At 33.9% G+C, this 21,547-nt stretch overlaps 1 protein-coding gene across 1 annotated transcript in view; it reads left to right on the forward strand.

Moving 5' to 3' along the window:
• STXBP5L (syntaxin binding protein 5 like) overlaps window positions 1-21,547 on the forward strand; it is a 432,652-nt gene that overhangs the window by 318,928 nt on the left and 92,177 nt on the right. The window contains exon 21 of the mRNA XM_032406647.1: window positions 21,438-21,503. Coding sequence (XP_032262538.1) covers window positions 21,438-21,503 — 66 coding nt within the window. The remainder of the gene's footprint in view (window positions 1-21,437; window positions 21,504-21,547) is intronic.

The following is a 21,547-nucleotide window of genomic DNA, read 5'->3' on the forward strand; positions in this document are numbered from 1 at the left end:
GTAGAAAATGCAAATTTGAAGATGGTGGAGTAATCAATTCTATAAACTAGTGCAGAAAGAATGGAGAATGAGGGTATGATTGCAGGTGCAGATGATATTAGTGATATTAGGAGTGAACATTCATTGACAAGAAGACATTTACAATATACTAATCAATGTTATGTTTTTAAAAAGCAGGTTGCTTAACAATATATATGATGGCTTCATATTTGTATAAAATACATACACACACACACACACACACACACACAAATGCTGTTTGTATCTTGAATTTCTTCAGACTTCACCTCACCCGTTTGCAGATGATTAATGGGATCACATCACTTATAATAACCTAAAACATTGTCTTCCTGTAGCTAAATATACTCAATCCCTGTGAAATCCATAAAATTTTTCTGGGAATGCCCTTATTTTTCATCATCAGCATCCTCTAATTTTCTACTCTAGCAGAACACCCCCTTTTTGGATGCTTTTCACTGTCTCAGCTCCTGGTGAATTATGATAGAACATTGATATCTATGTTGACTTCTGCTTCTCCTAAAACAGAAACCTATTAGGTATTATGATAATATTTCTTAACACCTGAAAATTATATGAAATTTCAGTTTCCATAAATAAAACTTTATTGGAACACAGCCGCACTCACCTTTTACATGCTGCCTATGGCTGCATCCACACTACAATGGCAGGGTTGAACAGAAACCATATGGCCCATGATACTCAAAATACTTACTATATTGCTCTTTACATAAAAAATTAGCTGACTTCTACCCTAATTCTATTCTTTCATACCCATTTCCTGCCACATAAAAATTTTCAGCCAAAACTTTTTCTGTAAATAGTCTCCAGGTAGCTTAACACACATACTCAAGCTTCTGAATCCCAGTTTAGCCTTCTCAAGGTTGGATGCCCCCAACATTGTGTGTGTGTGTGTGTGTGTGTGTGTGTGTGTGTGTGTGAGAGAGAGAGAGAGAGAGAGAGAGAGAAAGAGAAAATGTATCCATCTATACAAATAGAAAAAGTTTCCAAACATGAGATTGTGGATTTTACCAAGTTCTTCTTTTAGTTTTATGTATTTTCTGATATTTCTATAATAAACATGTAATGCTTTTATAGTAAGAAGGGAAATTGTATCCTGAAGATAAGAGCAGGAGCAGTCTCTTAATCAGAATTCTACAGTATCAACCATGATATAAAGGTTAAAGAAGTTCTGAGACATGCTCACTTACTTCTAACCCTTCAATAATCTTATGTTGCCTTCAGATTTAAAAAGCAAAGATTTTAAACATTCAGGGTACTCTAAAATATAATTCCTATCTACATTTCCAAATGAATTTTCTACTACTCTTCTATAAAAACACTCCCCTTAAGCCAAGTATACATATCTTGCTACCCTTATAATTTATTCATATCATCCCCTCTCTGGAAATGCCCTGCTCAAATTTTACTTCCTATTGTAAACCTTTCCTGCTGTCATCAGAGCCCCATTGTGCCAGTTTCTTTATTTAAATGCCTATAGTGTATAAGCTTGTACGTGGAAGTATGTGAAGCAGTTAGTACTTAGCATAAATTCATTTGTATGTTTACTTATTTTTATGCATATGCTCTACCTTTCCAAATGCATGGCAAGAACCTGAAGAGTAGATCTCAAATTCTTTATACTCTCTACACCTAGCACAAATATGTGCTCAGTAATTAAATGATGATGGTTAGGATAGAGCACGTAGCTGGCTCTTTTTGCTCATATGAACAGCCAGAGGGTTTTTCAAATTTGACAAGTGAAAGCAGAAATAGCTTCTGTAGTTACGGGGTTCACTGGGATTCTGCAAAACAAATCATAGTTTCTTCTAAACAAAGATCTGAAGTGTCAAGACAGAAGTAAAATCAAGTCCTTAGAAGACTATCAAAAGATCCTCTATGTGTCCACCAGTGAGCTCCCTAGGAGTTCAGACAAGCCATGAGATTCAAAATCAAATTTCTTTAAAGTCTTCTCTTGATAATCAATATGCTATATTTTGATAAGGGACTGATTAACTGGAATGTGTTTTAAAAATAAATTTTATGAAAATTTGCTTTTAATTTATTTAATCACATAACCTGATTACATCTTTATAGTTCCATTTTATTATAATAGAGACTATTTGGCCTTTTCATGAATTGTTTTCTAATTTTCAGGAAAGCATATTTGCATTATCTCTATTTGGGGAACATTAACCCACTTCCTTTAAGTGTCCTATTCTGGGATTGTGCTCAGCAATTTGACTCAGTGTTATATTATTTAATGATCATTGTAACCCTTTAAGGCAAACAGATAACTGTAGTTTCCTCTACAGATGAAAAAAAATGAAGTCAAAAGATATTAATTTCCCAAAGTTACAATTAGTGGGAATTATACTTACACCTATTTGATACAAAACAGACTTCATATGCTTTCCACTGTATTATTGTCTCTAAATATCTGAAAGTTTTAGGGTCATTGGAAACCAATTGCATTATACTATAATCAGGAACCACTTTTTTTTCCAGTTTTTATCCACAATCAATAAAATAATATATTCAAAAATGAAACAATTTAAAATTATTTCTCACAATTGAGACTAGACAGGTGCTCTCTGAAATCCGGCTTTTATATATATATTTTTTAAAGATTTTATTTATTTATTTGACAGAGAGAGACACAGCGAGAGAGGGAACACAAGCAGGGGGAGTGGGAGAGGGAGAAGCAGGCTTCCCGCAGAGCAGGGAGCCCGATGCGGGGCTCGATCCCAGGACCCCAGGATCATGACCTGAGCCGAAGGCAGACGCTTAACGACTGAGCCACCCAGGCGCCCCCGGCTTTTATATTTTATTATATCAATTTTGCTCTCAAAGTGATATCACATTCTATTTTGAATTTTATACTTTTCATTTCTGGAGAAGCACCTCAATTTCAATCTTTTCCTGGGCTCTTTCACTGATCATTTTTTATTGTAGTTTAGGTTCCAAGGAACTCCCTCCCCTAAAACTTTATTCCATCTGCAAATCTTTCACATCATAGAATAATAAAACTCTATAGCTCAAAGGAAACCTCTGTATTTGACAGATTATGATTTGTGGAACCAGTGAAATGATTTGGAAAGAGCAGCAGGCAAGTTCTACTTATTAACTACTTATTACGTCTGAAATCTTTGGCAAGTCACTTAACTTCTCTGAGTTTCTTTTTTCTCATATATAAAGTAAAAAATCATAATCCCTACCCCCCTTAGAGACTTATGGAATTTTTCTTGGTTAATGTTTATAAAAGCATTTCTATAAATAGTAGACATTATTATAATAAAAGACAAAACCAAGACACAGAGAGGTTAGATAAGTTTTCCAGAATCACAACCAGTCTATGGTATGACTAACACCCAGTCAGCTGCCTCATAGTCTAGTGTTTTTTCTACTTGTGAAAATGACAGAAATTTTGCTAGTTAGAGAATAGTAGTATCCTGTTTGAACAAAAAGGAGTTTTGAAAAGTGGGCTTAGTGTAGAACATGTCAGACAGACTTGCTTGTGCATCAATTTCTAGTTATGTAATGGGAGATCCTTTAGAAAGCCTCAAGTCTATTTATAGATATTTTCCTGCTTTCACTGCGTGGGTTTTTTTCAGAGTGTAGGGAATGGTAACAGATACTGGGAACACAAATAGAAGCATAAAGAAAAATTCAGAAGAGGGGATGATAAGAATAAGAAAGAACTAGCAAAGAGAGGCAAATAAATATAAAAAATGAATTGGAGAACATAAAAAATGGAGGAGTAAAAGAATAAGAAAAGAAGGAATGCCTCAAGGAACAAAAATGAACAAAAATTATAGTAAATAATAAATGGGAAAAATTCATTCATTCAAAAAAATATTAAGCATCTTCTGTGTCTAACATTTTTCCAGGCACTAGATATACAGTGATGAGTAAAATAATTATGATCTCTTTCCTCAATTTATAATAAAAAACATATAAAGAATCCGTAGATGTACTGTTACAGTTGAAAAAAGATAGCAATGCTATCAAGGAGAAAAGTGAGATGAGGGGGAAAATGTGGACCTATTTTTGAGAGTGTTATGACAGAAGGGCCTATCTGAGGAGGAAACATTTAAGTGAAGCTTTGTGATAAGAAGAAAACAGATAATGCTTGGACTTACACTTCAGACCTCAATAGAGAAACAGGCCAGATTAACATCTAGCCTGAAATAAACAAACAACAAAACAGATATAATAAATGAAACCATGGTTTTTTTAAGACACAGAACATCAGGCAATGAAATATAGTAATCTCTGACAAATGGGAAACAAAAGAAGTGAACCCTAAAACCACACATTTACTGCCCTGAGAGTTTCTAGACTGCAGCAAAGGAGGAGGGGAAACCCAGGAGGAAACCTGTTGACTCCCAGAGTTGATGAGATGGAGATGAGAAACCAGGAAAATGAAAGCAGCTACAGTTTACAAAGAGGATCCCAGAGATCTACAGAATTTCCTCCTTAACAAAGTACTGATCAACACATACTTATGATGAACTAACCAGGGAAAGAGCCATCTGAAGGGATTAAAGGAAACAGTGCTCAGCACTCAAAGGAAATAATGCCTATTCCCCACAGCCAGACTAGAAAAATCTTCTAATTCACATCCACTTCTAGTTAACATTGTACTGGAGATTCTAGCCAGTGTACTCAGGCAAGAAAAAAGTTATCTAGATTGGAAAATAAGTTAAATCATCTTTTTTCATAGATGAAATTATCATCTATAAAGAAAATTTAAAGAAAGCTACTAGAACTAATAAGTGAGTTTAACAAAGTGCAGGATATATGGTCAATGTACGAAAATCAATTTTATTTCTATTTACCCACAACAACCTGAAATTGAAATTTGAAAATATCATTTATAATGGCATCAAAAATATGAGACACTTAGCCATAATAAGACAAGAAATATGAAAGACCTATACACTGAAAACCAGAAAACATTGCTGAGAGAAGTTAAAGAATACCCCCCAAAAATGAAGAATTACACCATGTTCATGTTTCAGAAGACTCAATATTAAGATGTTACCTCTCTCCAAATTGATCTGTAATTCAATACAATTCCAATAAAAATTGAGGAGACTTTTTTTTAAAGATTTTATCCATTTATTTTACAGAGAGAGAGAGAGCACAAGCAGGGGGAGTGGCAGGCAGAGGGAGAAGCAGGCTCCCCACCGAGCAAGGAGCCCAATGTAGGACTTGATCCCAGGACTCTGGGATCATGACCTGAGCTGAAGGCAGATGTCCAACCAACTGAGCCAACCAGGTGCCTAAGAAGACTTTTAATAGAAATTGACAAACTGTTTCTAAAGTCCATACAGAAATGCAAAAGATTTAGAGCCAAAGCAGCTTTTGAAAAAAGAACAATGTTGGAAGACCAATACTACCTGGTTTCAAGACTAAAAAAAAAGAAAATTAGTGTTATTGAATAGTTTAATGTTGGTCCAAACACAATAGATCAATGAAACTTAATAGAAACTTCAGAAATACACCCACACATATATGAACAGCTGATTTTTGACAAAGGTGCAAAGGCAATTAAGTAGAGCAAGGATAGTCTTTCCTACAAATGGTATTTAAACAATTGGATATCCTGTGTAAAAAAAATTAACTTTGATCCATACACTGTGGTAAATTTTTTTAAATTAACTTATAAATAGATAATGAGCCTTAATATAAAATCAAAAATTATAAATTTAGAAAAAAAGATTTTTGTGACACTGAGTTACACAAACGTTTTTTAAATAACATACCAATAACATGCTTCATACAAGAACATATGACTACATTGGATTTCTTTAAAAGTAAAAATTTCTACTCTTCAAATGACACTGTTATGAGAATGAAAAGTTAAGCCACAAACTAGGAGAAAATACTTGCAAAGTATATATCTTATAAGGGATTTGTATATAGAATTGAATATATTATTAAAGTTCTAAAAGCCCAATAATAAAGCAAACACCCCAATAAAAATATGGGTAAAAATTTGAATAAGTAGTTCACAAAAGAAGATATACTGATAATAAACATACGAACAGTGAAGGAAATAACAAAACTAAAAGGCAACCTTCAGAATGGGAGAAGATATTTGCAAATGACATTTCTGATAAAGGGTTGGTATCCAAAATCTATAAAGAACTTATAAAATTCAACACCCCAAAAAACAAATAATCTAGTTTAAAAATGGGCAGAAGACATGAATGGACATTTTTCCAAAGAAGATACCCAGATGGCTAACAGACACATGAAAAGATATTCAACATCACTCATCATCAGGGAACTACCAGTCAAAACTAAACTCTAAAGAGATATCACCTCACCCCTGTCAAAATGGCTAAAATTAACAACACAGGAAACAGGTGTTGGTGAGGATATAGAGAAAGGGGAAGCCTCTTACAGTGCTTGTGGGAATACAAACTGATGCAGCCACTGTGGAAAACAGTATGGAGGTTCCTCAAAAAGTTAAAAATAGAACTACCCTATGATCCAGCAATTGCATTACTCGAGATTTACCCAAAGAATACAAAAATACTGATTCAAAGGGATACATGCGCCCTGATGTTTATAGCATCAACAATAGCCAAATTATGGAAAGAGCCCAAATGTCCATCAACTGATGAATAGATAAAGAAAATGTGGTATATATACACAATGGAATATTACTCAGCCATCAAAAAGAATGAAATCTTACCATTTGCAATGATGTGGATGGAGCTAGAGTGTACTATGCTAAGGGGGAAATAAGTCAGAGAAAAACAAATGCTATATGATTTCACCCATATGTTGAATTTAAGAAACAAAATTTAAGAAACAAAACAGATGAACATATATTTAAAAAAATAGAGAGAGAGAGGCAAACCATAAAACAGACTCTTTAGAGAACAAACTGAGAGTTACTGGGGGGGGGGTTGGGAGGGAGGATGGGTTAAATGGGTGATGGGTCAAGGAAAGCACTTGTGATGAGCGCTGAGTGTTTTATGTAAGTGATGAATCACTAAATTCTACGCCTGAAACTAATATTATACTGTATGTTAACTAACTGGAATTTAAATAAAAACTTGAAAAACAAAGGGAAACATTTAGAAAATCAAATCTAGCTAAATATCAAAAATGATTGAATAGAGAATATTCCAGAAATATAATGATGGTCCTTTTTTATAATTCAATCAATCGACAAATTAAAGAAGTAAACAATAAAAAAATAAGCATATGAAAAGATACTCAACATTCATCATTAGGAAAATCAAATTAAAACTTCGAGATATCATTATACATCTGTTAGAGTGGCTAAAATTTAAAAAGATTGATCATATCAAGTATTGGCAAGAATGTGGAAGAAATAGAACTCTCCCACCCTACTGGTAAGAATGTACAATGGAAGACCAGTTGGCAGGTTCTTAAAGATTTAAACATACACTTATAATATGATGTCATCATTTTATATTTAGTTATTTACCCCAGGAAAGCTTGTACCAATACAAAGACGTTCATAGCAATCAAACACTGAAACATTTGCAGTAGTCAAAAATAACTAAAATCTCCACATTAGGTAAGTGGATAAACAAATTCTGTTATATCCATTCAACTGTTTACTAAGCTATAAAAAGGAATGCATTATTTTTTTCCTCTTTTTAAATGTTTCAAGTTTTTTTTTTTTAATTTTAGTTAGTGTATAGTGTAATATTAGTTTCAGGAGTAGAATTTAGTGATCATCACTTACATAACACCCACTGCTCATCACAAGTGCCCTCCTTAATGCCCATCACCCAATTATTCCATCCCCCCCCACATCCCCTCCAGCCACCCTCAGTTTGTTCTTTATAGTCTCTTATGGTATGCCTCCCTCTTTTTTTTTCCATACGAGTGCATTATCAGAAGTATTGTACCATGGATGAATCTCAAAATAATTACACTGAGTAAAAGAAACCAGGCAAGACAGGGTGCATATTGTATGATTCCATTTATATAAAATTCTAGGAAATGAAAACTAATGTGTAGTGACAGAAAGCAGATCAATGCCTAGGGATGGGAAGGGGCACTTATGGGAAGGGCTGGAAGGAAGGTTACAAAAAGACACAAACTCTTGGGCATGAGGGATATATTTATTATCTTGATCATGGAGATAGTTTTATGGGTATATATATATGTCAAAATTTATCAAATGTATCAAATCATATACTTTATAAATATGTAAATTAAACCTCAATAAAGCTTTTTTCAAAAAAGAATTAGCCACATAATCAGCAGGGAGCAGTGTATTCCAGGCAGAGTGAACAGCCTATAAGAAGGTTCTGAGGTGGGCGCCTGGGTGGCTCAGTTGGTTAAGCGACTGCCTTCAGCTCAGGTCGTGATCCTGGAGTCCCAGGATCGAGTCCCACATCGGGCTCCCTGCTCAGCAGGGGGTCTGCTTCTCCCTCTGACCCTCTTCCCTCTTGTGCTCTCTGTCTCTCATTCTCTCTCAAATAAATAAATAAAAAATCTTTTAAAAAAAAAAAAAAGAAGGTTCTGAGGTGGTAAAGGACCTATCTTCTAGAAATAAAAAGAAGGCCAAGGAGGCTAGGAATGTAGTGGAAAACTATTGAGAAAGGAAAATGAGTTAAGATTTTGATATCTGTATGAGCAGGGACAAGATTATACATGTTTCTGAGTCAATTATAAGAAATTCCATTTTATTTCAAGCAGGGGAATGATATGCTTTATGTCTTAAAAATATCATCCACACTGCTGCATGAAGAATATATTGTGGGGCCAAAAGAAAAAAAGAAAAAAAAAAGCTAGCATACCAGTTAAGAGGCCAGTGTTATACTCCAGGCAAGAAAAGAAGGTGGCTTTAACTAGGGTTTTAGCCATGTTATTGTAGAGAAAAAGGACAGGTCCAAGAATCATTAGTACTTACAGAGCTACTAATTATAATTCAATGTGGAAGATCAGAGAGTGGAATCAAAGATTCTTCCCAGATTTGGGCTTGAACTGATTGACACTGTGTCATGATACAAAGATGAAGTTAGGGTTGGGGTTGAGCATGGTAATAAGGAATAAAACTTCAGTTTTAGATATGTTAAATTTTGGTATGTCTGTCATTTATCCAAATGAAGATGTCAAGTGGACAAGTAAACAAATACGAATGTCAGTGCTGTAATTTGAGTCTTTAGCATACAGATAGTGTGTAATGACATGGGAATAAATGAAATTACATAGGCAGGGGAGAGAAGAGGAACAGAGGGAGGGAAAAGGAGGATTATGGGCAGAGACATCAGGAATTTCAACATTTAAACTTCAAAGGAAGAGGAGCAGCTGGCTCAGAGGACTTGCTAGAGAGAAGAGAAAAAAATGGGGAGACTGGGGAGCATATTTTAAAGTTTAGGTGAATATGGAATGATAGCCAAAATAAAGGGGAGTGTTTCAGGAAATGGTTAGCCATGTTAAATGCTGCAGATAGGAAAAACAGGATAAGCTTAGAAAAATGACTAGTGGGTCTTGCTCTGTGACTCTTTAAAAAGTAGTTAGGGAAAAGTATTAGGATAGAAACCAAAATATTAGAAAGAAGAATGGCAAGTAAGGAAACAGAACAAGTAGATAACTCTTTTAAGATGTCTTATAAAGGAGTGCAGAAAAATAGGTCAGTACCTAGACTGGAATAAAGGGTTAAGAGGAGGAACTTTTTGTGCTTTCATTTTAGATAAAGAGCATATTTTAAAGTTAAGGTGAATTTGGAATGATACCTAGAGAAAGAGTGATTGATGATAGAGAGAAGGGATAACAAAAGGAGCAAAATCCTTAAGAAGGTGAGAGGGGATGGGAATCAGAACATATGTACAAAGATTGGTTAATAGGAGGCTTTCTTTACTGTAATTGGTACATAAAAGAAAAGGAGAGAGCTATAGAATGAGGGGGATAAATTGAAGAATGTATGATTTGGTTAAACAAGTGGTTTTTATATCTCTGATTTCCAGGTCTATATTTTAGTAAGTTTCCTTTCTTTTTGAAATCAGTTTCACAGTGTAAAATTTTTACCCCAAAACTTTGTGCTGGAAAGCAACTACATTGAATTGTAGTAGATAAAATATAAGGTTTCATCTTTTAAACAAAATGAACAAAGAAGAAAAAAGTAGGGGAGCTATTAGTAATATGTGTGAGTTTTCTAGAGTTTAGTTAGTAATCTCAGTATGAGTCAAACAAGTAAAACAAGCTAATATAATTTAACAGCAGTGGTTCTCAACCGGGAATGATTTTGTCCCTGACAGGAAATTTGTCAATGTCTGGAGATATTTATGGCCTTCACAATTAGGGGAGTGGTACTCTACTGGCATCTAGTAAGTAGAATGCCAGTAAACATCCTATAATATACTACCCCACAACAAAAAATTATCTCACCAAAATGTCAATCAAGTTGGAAAATCTTCAGACCAGAGCATTTATATGGTAAATCATAATTGGGTAAGAAAATCCCCCCAAAGTGTATACTAGTTATATGTATGGAGATACTTGTATACTGGGTATTAGTCTCCTAAAAAATACTGATATTTTATATAACATTCACAAGTTGCTACTTCAAATACTATCTTAATTATATTATACACTAAGATACATTATAAGTATACAGTTGACCTTTAAACAGTGTGAGGTTAGAGGTTGGTGCCTGTGCAGTCAAAAATCTGTGTTTAACTTTTGACTCCCCAGAAACTTTACTACTAATACCTTACTATTGACTAAAGGCCTTTCCAACCATATTTTGCATGTTATATGTAATATATAGTATATTCTTACAATAAAGTCCACTAAAGAAAATGTTATTAAGCAAATGAGGAAGAGAAAATACACTTATAGCAGTATACTGTACTTATTGAAAAACAGTCATGTAAAAGTGGACCCATATAGTTTAAACCCTTGTTACACAAGGGTCAACTGTATACTCTTAGAAATTTTAAATAAAAGTTGATATAATTCACTATAACCAAAGGGGTTTTGTCTTCTGATATTCAGTTATTTACCATAAAATTTCTTTATCTGTTCTCAACCAGGATTTATTATATATTTTCTAATGAATCACTGTACAAATCTTCCAAGTTTAGTCAATTTGCTTTACTCTATATATCAGATATAACTTTCTCCACCTTATCTTTGGGAAATCTCACTATAATCTTGGTAAAAGCACAATTATTTGGCATGTACTCTGAGCACTTCATTGGATACCTACTAGTATCAGTAATGGATTAATCAATTTCACTAGTTTCCATTCTTTTGGTCTTCCATGTCTTCAATCCAGCTTTCACAGTATTTCCAAGATATAAAATAAAAGTGTGGGAGGGGTTTCCCATTTCCAGATAGTATGTTAAACACATGAAAGTTCATTCCCATGGTAACAACAATGATGACAACAATAATAAAACCCTGTGATAAATACAATGATAAAATTAAAATCATACTTTTCTATGGGGATATTAAAAAGTGGTGGATTCAAAGAAACCTTGACTGAGTGAATTCCAGAGTGAAAAGAACCACTCATAGATGAGCAGAAAGCTGTGGCTGCTTCCATACCTGGGACAAGTGACTGGGCACAGATGCAGAAAAAAAGTGGGCCTCCTATAGATGGATGGACTGCAAAGAATAGGAAAAGCCAGAATTCCACATTTAGCAGAATTATCTTAAAATAAAGGTAAATAAATTTGTCATCGACAGACCTGTACTACAAAATATGGTAAAGGAGGTTTTTTAAGCTGATGGAAATAATACCAGATGGAGATTTAGATATATGATAAGAATGAAAAGCATTGGAAAGAATAAATATGTGGGTAAATATAAAAGATTATTTTGTCTTTTCATAAAATCCCTAAGAGTTCATTTAATTTTTAAATTAAAAACTAACTGTCTTATGGGGTTGATAACATGTAGAAGAAAAATATATGACAATAGTAACAAAGGACAGGAAAGACATAATGTCATGTTTTAAGTTTCTTTCATCATAAGAGAAATAGTGCAATAATAATTAAAAGTAGATTGTGATGAATTATAGATGCATATTATAATCCCTAGAAGAACCACTAAAAAAAAAAAAAAAAAACAGAGGTGTAGTTAAGTAGCCAAAGAGAAGATAAAATTGAATACTAAAAAATATTTGTTTTTCTCAAAGGACAGAAAAGAGAAATAGTGGAAAATAGAACAGAAGGGCAAACTGAAAAAAAAAATGATGGACGTAAACCTAACTCTATCGATGATTATATTATATTAAATGTAAATGGAGCAACTCCCCCCCCCCCCAAAAAAGGGAAAAAATTGTGAGACAAGAAAAAAAAAAAAAAAAAAGACCTACTATATGTTGTTTATAAGAGCTGCACTTTAATTATAAAAACATACAAATAGATTGAAAGTAAAAGAAGGGAACAATAATTTTATCAAAATACTAACCTCAAGAAAGCTGATGTGGCTATATTATATGAGACTTTAAGACAAGGATATAGAGAGGCAGTTCTAAATTATAAAAGAATCACTTTATCAGAAAGGTATAAAAATCCTATACAGGTACAGACCTAATAAGAGATATTCAAAATATAGAAAGCAAAAAAGCAAATGAAGGAAAGAAATAGACAGATTGACAATCATAGCTGGGATTCATCATTTCTCCTCAGTAACTGATTGAACAAATAGAAAAAAATTGTGTATAAAGCTCTTACGAAACTCTCTTTACCAAATTGACCTAACTGAAGTCAATAGACCCCTATACCATACAAAGGAAAATATGCATTTTTTTCAAGTAGACATGGAATATTCACATGTATAATGGATTCTAAAGGACTGAAATCAAGCAGAGTATGTTCTCTGGTCATAAAAAAAAGTTGTTAGAAATCATTAACAGAAATAGGTCTTAAAATCCCCAAACTAAGACTATCATGGCTTAAAAAACAAATCACAGTGAAACTTTTAAAGACTTTTCTAAAGATTTTATTTATTTATTTGGGAGAGAGAGAGTGAACAAGAGAGAGAGCACAAGCAGGGGGAAGGGAGAAGCAGACTCCCCACCAAGCAGGGAGACTGACGCTGGGCTCCATCTCAGGACCCTGGGATCATGACTTGAGCTGAAGGCAGACGCTTAAACTACTGAGCCACCCAGGTGCCCCAATTTTTAAATATTTTTGAACTGAAAGTATAAACACAAAATACCAAAATTTGTGAGATGTTACTTAAATAGTATTTAAGGGAAAATTTAGAACATAAGTGCTTATATTAGAGAAGAAATGATATCAAATCAATAATCTAAACTTTGTTAAGACACTAAAAAAGAACTGTGTAACACAAAGTAAACAGAAGGAAGGAAATAAAGACAGAAGTGAATGAAATAAAGGGCAAAGAGTAGAGTAGATCAACAAAACCACAAGATAGTTCTTTTTTTAATTTAAAATTACTAAGACCTGTAAAACCCTAGTAAGACTGATCAAGGAGGAAAAAAGTAAATAACCAATATGATAAATGAAAAAGAGCATTACTATGGATTTTCTACAGACATTAAAAATATAAAACTATGAACAACTATATGCCTGTAAATTGACAGAATAGATGAAATTAAGAGATTTCTTGAAAGAAAAAAATTATAAAAACTGACACCAAACACATTGGAAAATATAAATAGCCTCCTATCTTTAAAAAAAAAATTGTATTCAAGATTAAATACCCATGGGCACCAGGGTGGCTCAGTAGGTTAAGCATCTGCCTTCCGCTCAGGTCATGATCCCGGGGTCCTGGGATGGAGACTCACGTCGGGCTCCCTGCTCAATGGGGAACCTGCTTCTCCATCTCCTCCCCACTTGTGTTCTATCTCTGTCTCTCTCGCAAATAAATAAATGAAATCTTTAAAAAAAAATTACCCACAACAAAGAAAACTGCAGGCTTCAAATAACTTCACTGCTTAATTCTATCAAACATTTAAGAGGAAATAACACTAATCTTATGCAAATCTTCTATTCAGGGAATAGAAAAAAGAAAGGAAATCTTCCCAACTGCTTATCTGAGGCCAGCACAATGCTAAAAACTAAAACTTGACAAACTTAAGGAAAAGTATAGGCTAGTCTCGCTTATAAACAGACGCAAAAATCATAAATAAAATATTAGCAAATGGAAGACAACGTATGTAAGAAAGATAAAATATCATTGCCAAGGTAGATTTATCCCAGGAATCTAAGTTTAATATTTGAAAACCAATCAATGCAGAACACCTAATTAACATAATAAAGGAGAAAATTATATAATCATTTCAATACATGCAAAAAAACTTCTCATGAATTGACACTTTAGAATAATCACCATAAAACAAGGAATAGAATATTTCCTCAAATGAATAAAGCCCATCAGTGAAAAACCTACAGATAACATCATGCTTAATTGTGGAATATTGGATATTTTTCCACTAAAATTGGTAACAAGGCAATGATGTCCACTCTCATCCCCTTTCTTCAACATTGTATTTGATGACCTAGTAAGGGCAAAATCAGGATAAAAAATAATATGCCTAAGGTTTAGAAAGAAAATACTGAAACTAACTTTATTTGCCAATGATATTATAGTGTATTGAGGAAACCCAAAGGAATCTAAAAAAAAAAAAAAAAGCTACAAAAACAGTATGTGAACTTAGCAACATTGAAGAGTACACAGTATACAAAGTCAATTATCTTTCTATATAATAAAAGGAAACAAGAAATGTATTTATTTTTAAAATACCAGGTACACGATAGACTTCCAAATGGCATCCTGAGGAGCGTCATGGACACATTCTCCAGAGAAAAAGTGTAACTGGGGAAAACTATGTTTTACCAAAACAATCACTTAAAACCTCTGGAAATTGTCCTAAGAGGATATAGAAAAGAAACATTTATTCAAGAAAATCTACTGACACTTGGTAAAAAGTGATTCTTTGACTCTGAGTCAGAACTTGTCTGTACCTCTCCTGCCTTCAGGTTGCCAGCATTTCTCATCCCCTCCAACTCCAAGTTGAAAAGGACAAATTCCTGGTGAGTCTGGCCAAGAGGTCAAAGGCTCCCTTCCCCTGCCAATGTCCCACTCATAGGACAAAATGTCTACCCCAAGCATAGCAAGCCAAAATGCTGAGGCCCTGACTGCTCCCACTCAGCTTGCTCATAGGATAAACATTTCATGCCAGAAAAGTAAAGCTGGGAAAGCCAGAGGTTACCACACCTGCCCAGAGTTCAGACTAGTGGCTCAGAAGTTTTGCCCAGAGGAAGAGGCAGTCTATAAAATAGGGAACTCTGAAGCTCTCCCCAAAGGAACTAGCTTTATTGAAACAAAATTTGGGGAAGTTCAAGCCCAAGGATGCCCTCAAAACCAATGAAGTATTTGGTGGAAATCAAATAAGAGGCTGGTAGCTCCTCTTAATTAAGAGCAACCAGCTAGACCATAGGTGAGCTGTTCACCAGAGAGAACCAAGAAGAGACAACTAAGACCCCTACTGGGATTTGAACAAACCTCAAAGACTGGCTTCAAATATGACCTCTGCCTAAATTGGATTAGAATGTTGAGTAATATATATCCTGGGGCATTGTCAAAAACAATAAAACATTCACCTGGCTGTGGCTGTGATACCTGGTGGATTTGATATCAACAGAAAGATCAGGGAAAGAGACCCCTGCTAAAACTACTTCCATCCCGGGGTGACTGTATGCACACTGACGGTTACACCCTCTGATAAGCAACATCAAAGTCTTCACAATGTAAGGGAAATAAACTTCACTAAAATAGTCTAGCCCAGGGCGCCTGGGTGGCTCAGTCGTTAAGCGTCTGCCTTCGGCTCAGGTCATGATCCCAGGGTCCTGGGATCGAGTCCCACATCGGGCTCCCTGCTCTGCAGGAAGCCTGCTTCTCCCTCTCCTATTCCTCCTGCTTGTGTTCCTGCTCTCGCTATGTCTCTCTCTGTCAAAAAAATAAATAAAATCTTAAAAAAAAAAAAAATAGTCTAGCCCAGTCACTAAACAAGCAAACAACAACAAAAACCAGAAAGGGGAGAGGGGCATCAGTAATCAATATCCAGAATTGCTGTACTATGTTACCTAACATGTCTAGTTATCAACAAAATATTATAAGACATGCAATAAGACAGGAAAGTGTGACCCATTCACAGGAAAAACAAGGCAAGAGAAATTGCCTCTGAGAGGGCCCAGATGTTGGGTTTAACAAAGACTTCATAGCAGCCATGAAAAATTTTTAAAGAGCCAAAAGACACCATGCTTAAAGAAGGAAAACTATGATGATAATGTCTCATCAAATAGCAAATATCAAGAGAGACTGAAGTTAGAAAAAGAAGCAAACAGAACTATCTTACACCATATACAAGAATTAACTCAAAATGGGTTAAAAATTGGAACATAAGATACAAAACCATAAAAATACTAGAAGAAAAATATAGGCAGTATGTTCCTGACTGGGTGTTGGCAATAATTTTTTGGATTTGACACCAAAAACAAAGGCAACAAAAGCAAAAATAAGTAGGATGATATCAAACTAAAAATCTTCTGCAGAGCAAAGGAAACCATCAACAAAATGAAAAGGCAATCCATGAAATGGGAGAAAATATTTAAAAATCATATATCTGATAAGGGGTTAATATCCAAAATATATAAAGAAATTATACAACTCAATAGCAAGAAAAGAAAATCCCAATTAAAAAATGAGCAGAGGATCTGAACAGACATTTTTCAAAAAAGACATGCAGATCGCCTACAGGTATATGAACAGGTGCTCAGCATCACTAATCATCAGAGAAATGCAAATCAAAACCACAATGATATATCACCTGACACTTGTTAGAATGGCTATCATTAAAAAGACAAGAAATAACAAGTGTTGGCAAGGATGTAGAGATAAGGAAACCCTTGTGCACTGATGGTAGGAATGTAAATTGGTACAGCCACTTTGAAAAACAGTATGGAGGTTCCTCAAAAATTAAAAATAGAACTACCATATGATCCAGCAATTTCACTTCTAGGTGTCTATGCAAAGAAATAAAAAATTAACTCAAAAAAGATATATGCCACTCCCATGCAGCATTATTTATAATAACCAAGATGTGGAAACTACCTAAGTGTCCATCAATGGATGAATGAGTAAAGAAAATACAATTGAGTTACACACGCACACACATACACACACGCACACAATGGATTATTATTCAGCCATAAAGAAGAAGGAAATCTTGCCATTTGCAACAACATGGATGGACCTTGAGAACATTATGCTCAGTGAAATAAGACAAAGACAAATACCTTATGATATCACTTATATGTGGAATCTAAAAAAGAACAAAGAAAACAAAAATGAGCACATAAATACAGAGAACAGATTAGTGGTTTCCACAGGCAGAGAGTGGAAGATGGGTAAATTAGTGAATGGGGTCGAGGGAAAACAAGAACCAAGTACAATAAGTGAAAAGAAAAATTCACTAGAGGGACTCAACAGTCGATCTGAACTGGTAGAAACAGAATCAGCAAACTTGAAGGTAAGCTGATAGAGACTATACATTCTGAAGAAGAGAAAAAAAAATTGGGGTAGCTTAAGTACACCAACATGTCCATAATAAGAGTAGTAGAAGGAGAGAAGAGAGAGAAGCAGAAAAATATTCAAAAAGATAATGGCAGAAAACTTCCAAAATTTGATGAAAACCATTAATGTATATGTCCAAAAGCTCAGTGAACTCCAAATAGGATAAATGCAAAGATATCCACACCCAGACACGTCATAGTATAAATTCAGAAAGGTAATGAGAAAATCTTGAAAGAACTGAGAGAAAAATGACTTGTCACTACAAGGGAACTCCAGTAGGATTAATAGTTCGTCAGAAACAGTTTAGGTCGGAAGCAATAGGACAACATATTCAAAGTGCTCAAAGGAAAAAACTAAACCCCAGAATCTTATATCCAGCAAAATGATCTTTCAAAAATGTAGATGAAATAAAGACATTCCCAGATAAACAAAAAATGAGAGAATTTTGTTGCTAGCATAGCCACTTTACAAGAAATACTAAATAAAGTTTTCTCAGGCTGAAGAAAGTAAACACCAGATGATAACTTGAATTCACACAAAGGAAAAAAAAGAACATTATTAAGGTAATTATGTAATTATAAAATAGTGTAAGTGCACATTTTTCATCTAACTGATTTGATAAGCCATTTATAAAACAATATGTATAAAATTGTATTGTTGGGCCTATAACATATAGATATGTAATATATTTTCCATAACAGCACTGAGGAGGTAGGTGGGAGCAAAGCTGTATTTGAGTAAGCAGATGAAACCAGGTGGATTGACCACAACAAATGAAGAGAGCTAGAAATGGTAAATTAGAAAGTTAATACACAAACTTTATAAATACATTTTTTGCTCTCTTCCGTCTCTCAGGTTTTATAAAAAAAAAAAACAAAGTTATATAAAGTAATTATAATATGTTGTTGGATTTCTAACACATATGGATGTAATATGTATGCCAATATAATAGCACATAAAGGGGAAAAGAGGATATAGAGCTATATAAGAGTAACATTTCTATATCCCCCTGGCATTAAGTTAATATACACCTGAAGTAGATTCTGATAAATTAAGATGTATATGTTGTCTTAGAGCAATTACAAAGAACTCCAAAAATATGATGACAGAGGGGCACCTGGGTGGCTCAGTCATTAAGCATCTGCCTTCAGCTCAGGTCATGATCCCAGGGTCCTGGAATTGAACCCCACATTGGGCTCCCTGCTCAGCAGAAAGCCTGCTTCTCCCTCTCCCACTCCCCCTGCTTGTGTTCTCTCTCTCGCTGTCTCTCTGTCAAATAAATAAATAAAATCTTTAAAAAATTATAATGACAGAATTATTAAAGAAAGAATAAGTTGCACCAGAAGATATTTACTTAATGCCAAACAAAGCAGTAAAGGAAGATTAGAGGAATAAAAAAGACATGAGACATACAGAAAGCCTAAAGTGAAATGACAGATGTAATCCAACTATATCAATAATAACATTAAGTATGGATAGATTTAACAACCCAATCAGAAGATAAAGATTGTTGGACTAGATTTTTTTAAAAATCAAGATTTAACTCTATACTATTTGAAGGCATAAAGATACAAATAGGTTGAAAGTAAAAGGATCATGCAAACAGCAAACACAAGAGGCTGTAGTTAATATCAGACAAAATAGATTTTAAAGCAAAAAAAAAATGTTACTAGAAATAGAGACATCTAAAATGAAAAAATGGTCAACCCATCAAGATTTAACAATTATAAACATCTAAGCATCTAACAACAGAACTAAAATGTACATGAAGCAATACTTGACAGAATCAAAGGGAGACAGACAATTAGAAATTTCAATACTGCACTTTGAATAAGGATACAAGGACTAGGTAGAAGACCGAAAAGGAAATAGAAGACTTGAAAAATGCCATGATCGAAACCTCTATACTGAAATCTACAAACCAGTGCAGAAAGAAAACTTTTAAAAGATCATTTAAATGGAGGAGAACACCATGTTTATGGGTTGGGAGACTATTATTTAAATGTTTATTCTGCCAAAATTATCTATGGACTTATTACAGTCCAATAAAATGTTGGCATATCCTTTTGTAGAAATTGACAAACTGATTCTAAACTTTATTTAGGAATGCAAAGAATCTAAAATAAAAAGCTCTTGGAAAAGAACGAAGTTGGAGGATTTTACTCCTGACTTCAAGATGTACTATAAACCTACATTAATTAATGGGGTACTACAGAATAGAAAGTCCAGAAATAAACCTATACTTATGTAGCCAATTTATTTTTTACTAAGTCACTAATAAAAATCAATGAAGAAAGGAAAATCTTTTTAACAAATAATGATAGAAAAACTGGACAAACATACAGGGGAAAATGGACCTTAATCTCTTCATACCACAAAATTAATTTGAGATGAAATATAGTCCTAAAAAAGAAAGCTGAATATTAAAAAGTTTCTTGAAGAAAACAATAATATCTTCATGACCATGGAGTAGGCAAAGATTACTCATATAAGAATTTAAAAAATCACAAAAGGAAAAAAAATGATAATTTGTCCTTCAAGGAAACTAATCTTCTGATCATCAAAAGACATTTCATTTTCATTAAGAAAATGACAAGATAAGTCTCATATGGGAAAAAAATATTCATAATACCTACTTCTAACAAAAGATTCTTAAATATATAAAGAATTCTATTCAAGCACTTAGTTCTGTAACCTTAAATAGTTTAAACTCTTCGAACTGACAGTTTCTTATCTGTAAAACGTAAGAGTTGGGCTAGAGTACCACAGTGGACCTTTTCTAAAAATTCTATGATTTTTTGAATGCACAGCAAGTTTATTCATACAAATTACATAAAGGAGTGGTGGCAAGGATTGTGAACAAAGATAGCTTTGGTAATTGACAAAGTACTTCTGGGTATGGGGATTTACATTAAAGTAGAAACTCTGAATATTTATTTACAAAGAAAAAGTATACAAGAATCTCCTACAAGGATAGGAAAACCATAATTAAGGATGTTTTATGAATGCCATAGTAATGAGAATTACAAAATGTTTATTAACCTATTGTGCCTATCCTTGTGTCAGTAGAATGTATATGTCAGTAGAATGACATAATAGAATATTAAAAATAAGAGAAAAATGTAGTGTTTATTATAAGAAGGAATTTGATGCCATCAAACAAATCACTTAATATGTACTACATAACACTACCTTTTTATAACTAAGTATAATATTTAAAATTTGTAGCATACCCTTAATGTTCCTTATAAAAGCCAATAAGCATTTCTCTTGAAAGTAGATTTGGTTAGGTCTTTTTAAAAACACATTATAAGTTGTATTATTTTTGGTCTATTTTCAGGTGAAACTTAGGTCATTTATTAAAGTAGCACTGGGTGTAGACGAATCATGAGAGACTAGGGACTCTGAGAAACAAACTGAGGGTTCTAGAGGGGAGGGATGTGGGGGGATGGGTTAGCCTGGTGATGGGTATTAAAGAGGGCACGTTCTGCATGGAGCACTGGGTGTTATATGCAAACAATGAATCATGGAACACTACATCAAAAACTAATGATGTAATGTATGGTGATTAACATAACATAAATAAAATAAAGTAGCTATTTCATATGAAAAAATAAAAAAGATTTTATATTTTTCTACCATTATGTTCAGTTACTCTTTGCATATCTATTAGTTATTGCTTCTTATTGTTTCCGGTATCACTTGTTGAAACAAATTATCAGAACCATTGTCATAACATGAGACTACAAAAGTAGTTTTCACAGGGGGAAGAAAAACCTTTTCAAATTTTCAGGAATAAATAAGACTTATCTACAAAGTGTTAGCAAAATTTATCTCACTTATTATCATTTCATTTTCAGGTTTAACTGAGCTAAATGACAGTCCAGTTCCCCTGGAACTCGAGCGCTGCAAGTCTCCCACTTCAGGTAAACATGAATGGTACCTTTCAGTTTTCTGGTAATTCACTGCA

This window comes from Phoca vitulina, unplaced genomic scaffold (genome assembly GCF_004348235.1).
Source record: "Phoca vitulina isolate PV1807 unplaced genomic scaffold, GSC_HSeal_1.0 scaffold8, whole genome shotgun sequence".
Lineage (NCBI taxonomy): Eukaryota > Metazoa > Chordata > Mammalia > Carnivora > Phocidae > Phoca > Phoca vitulina.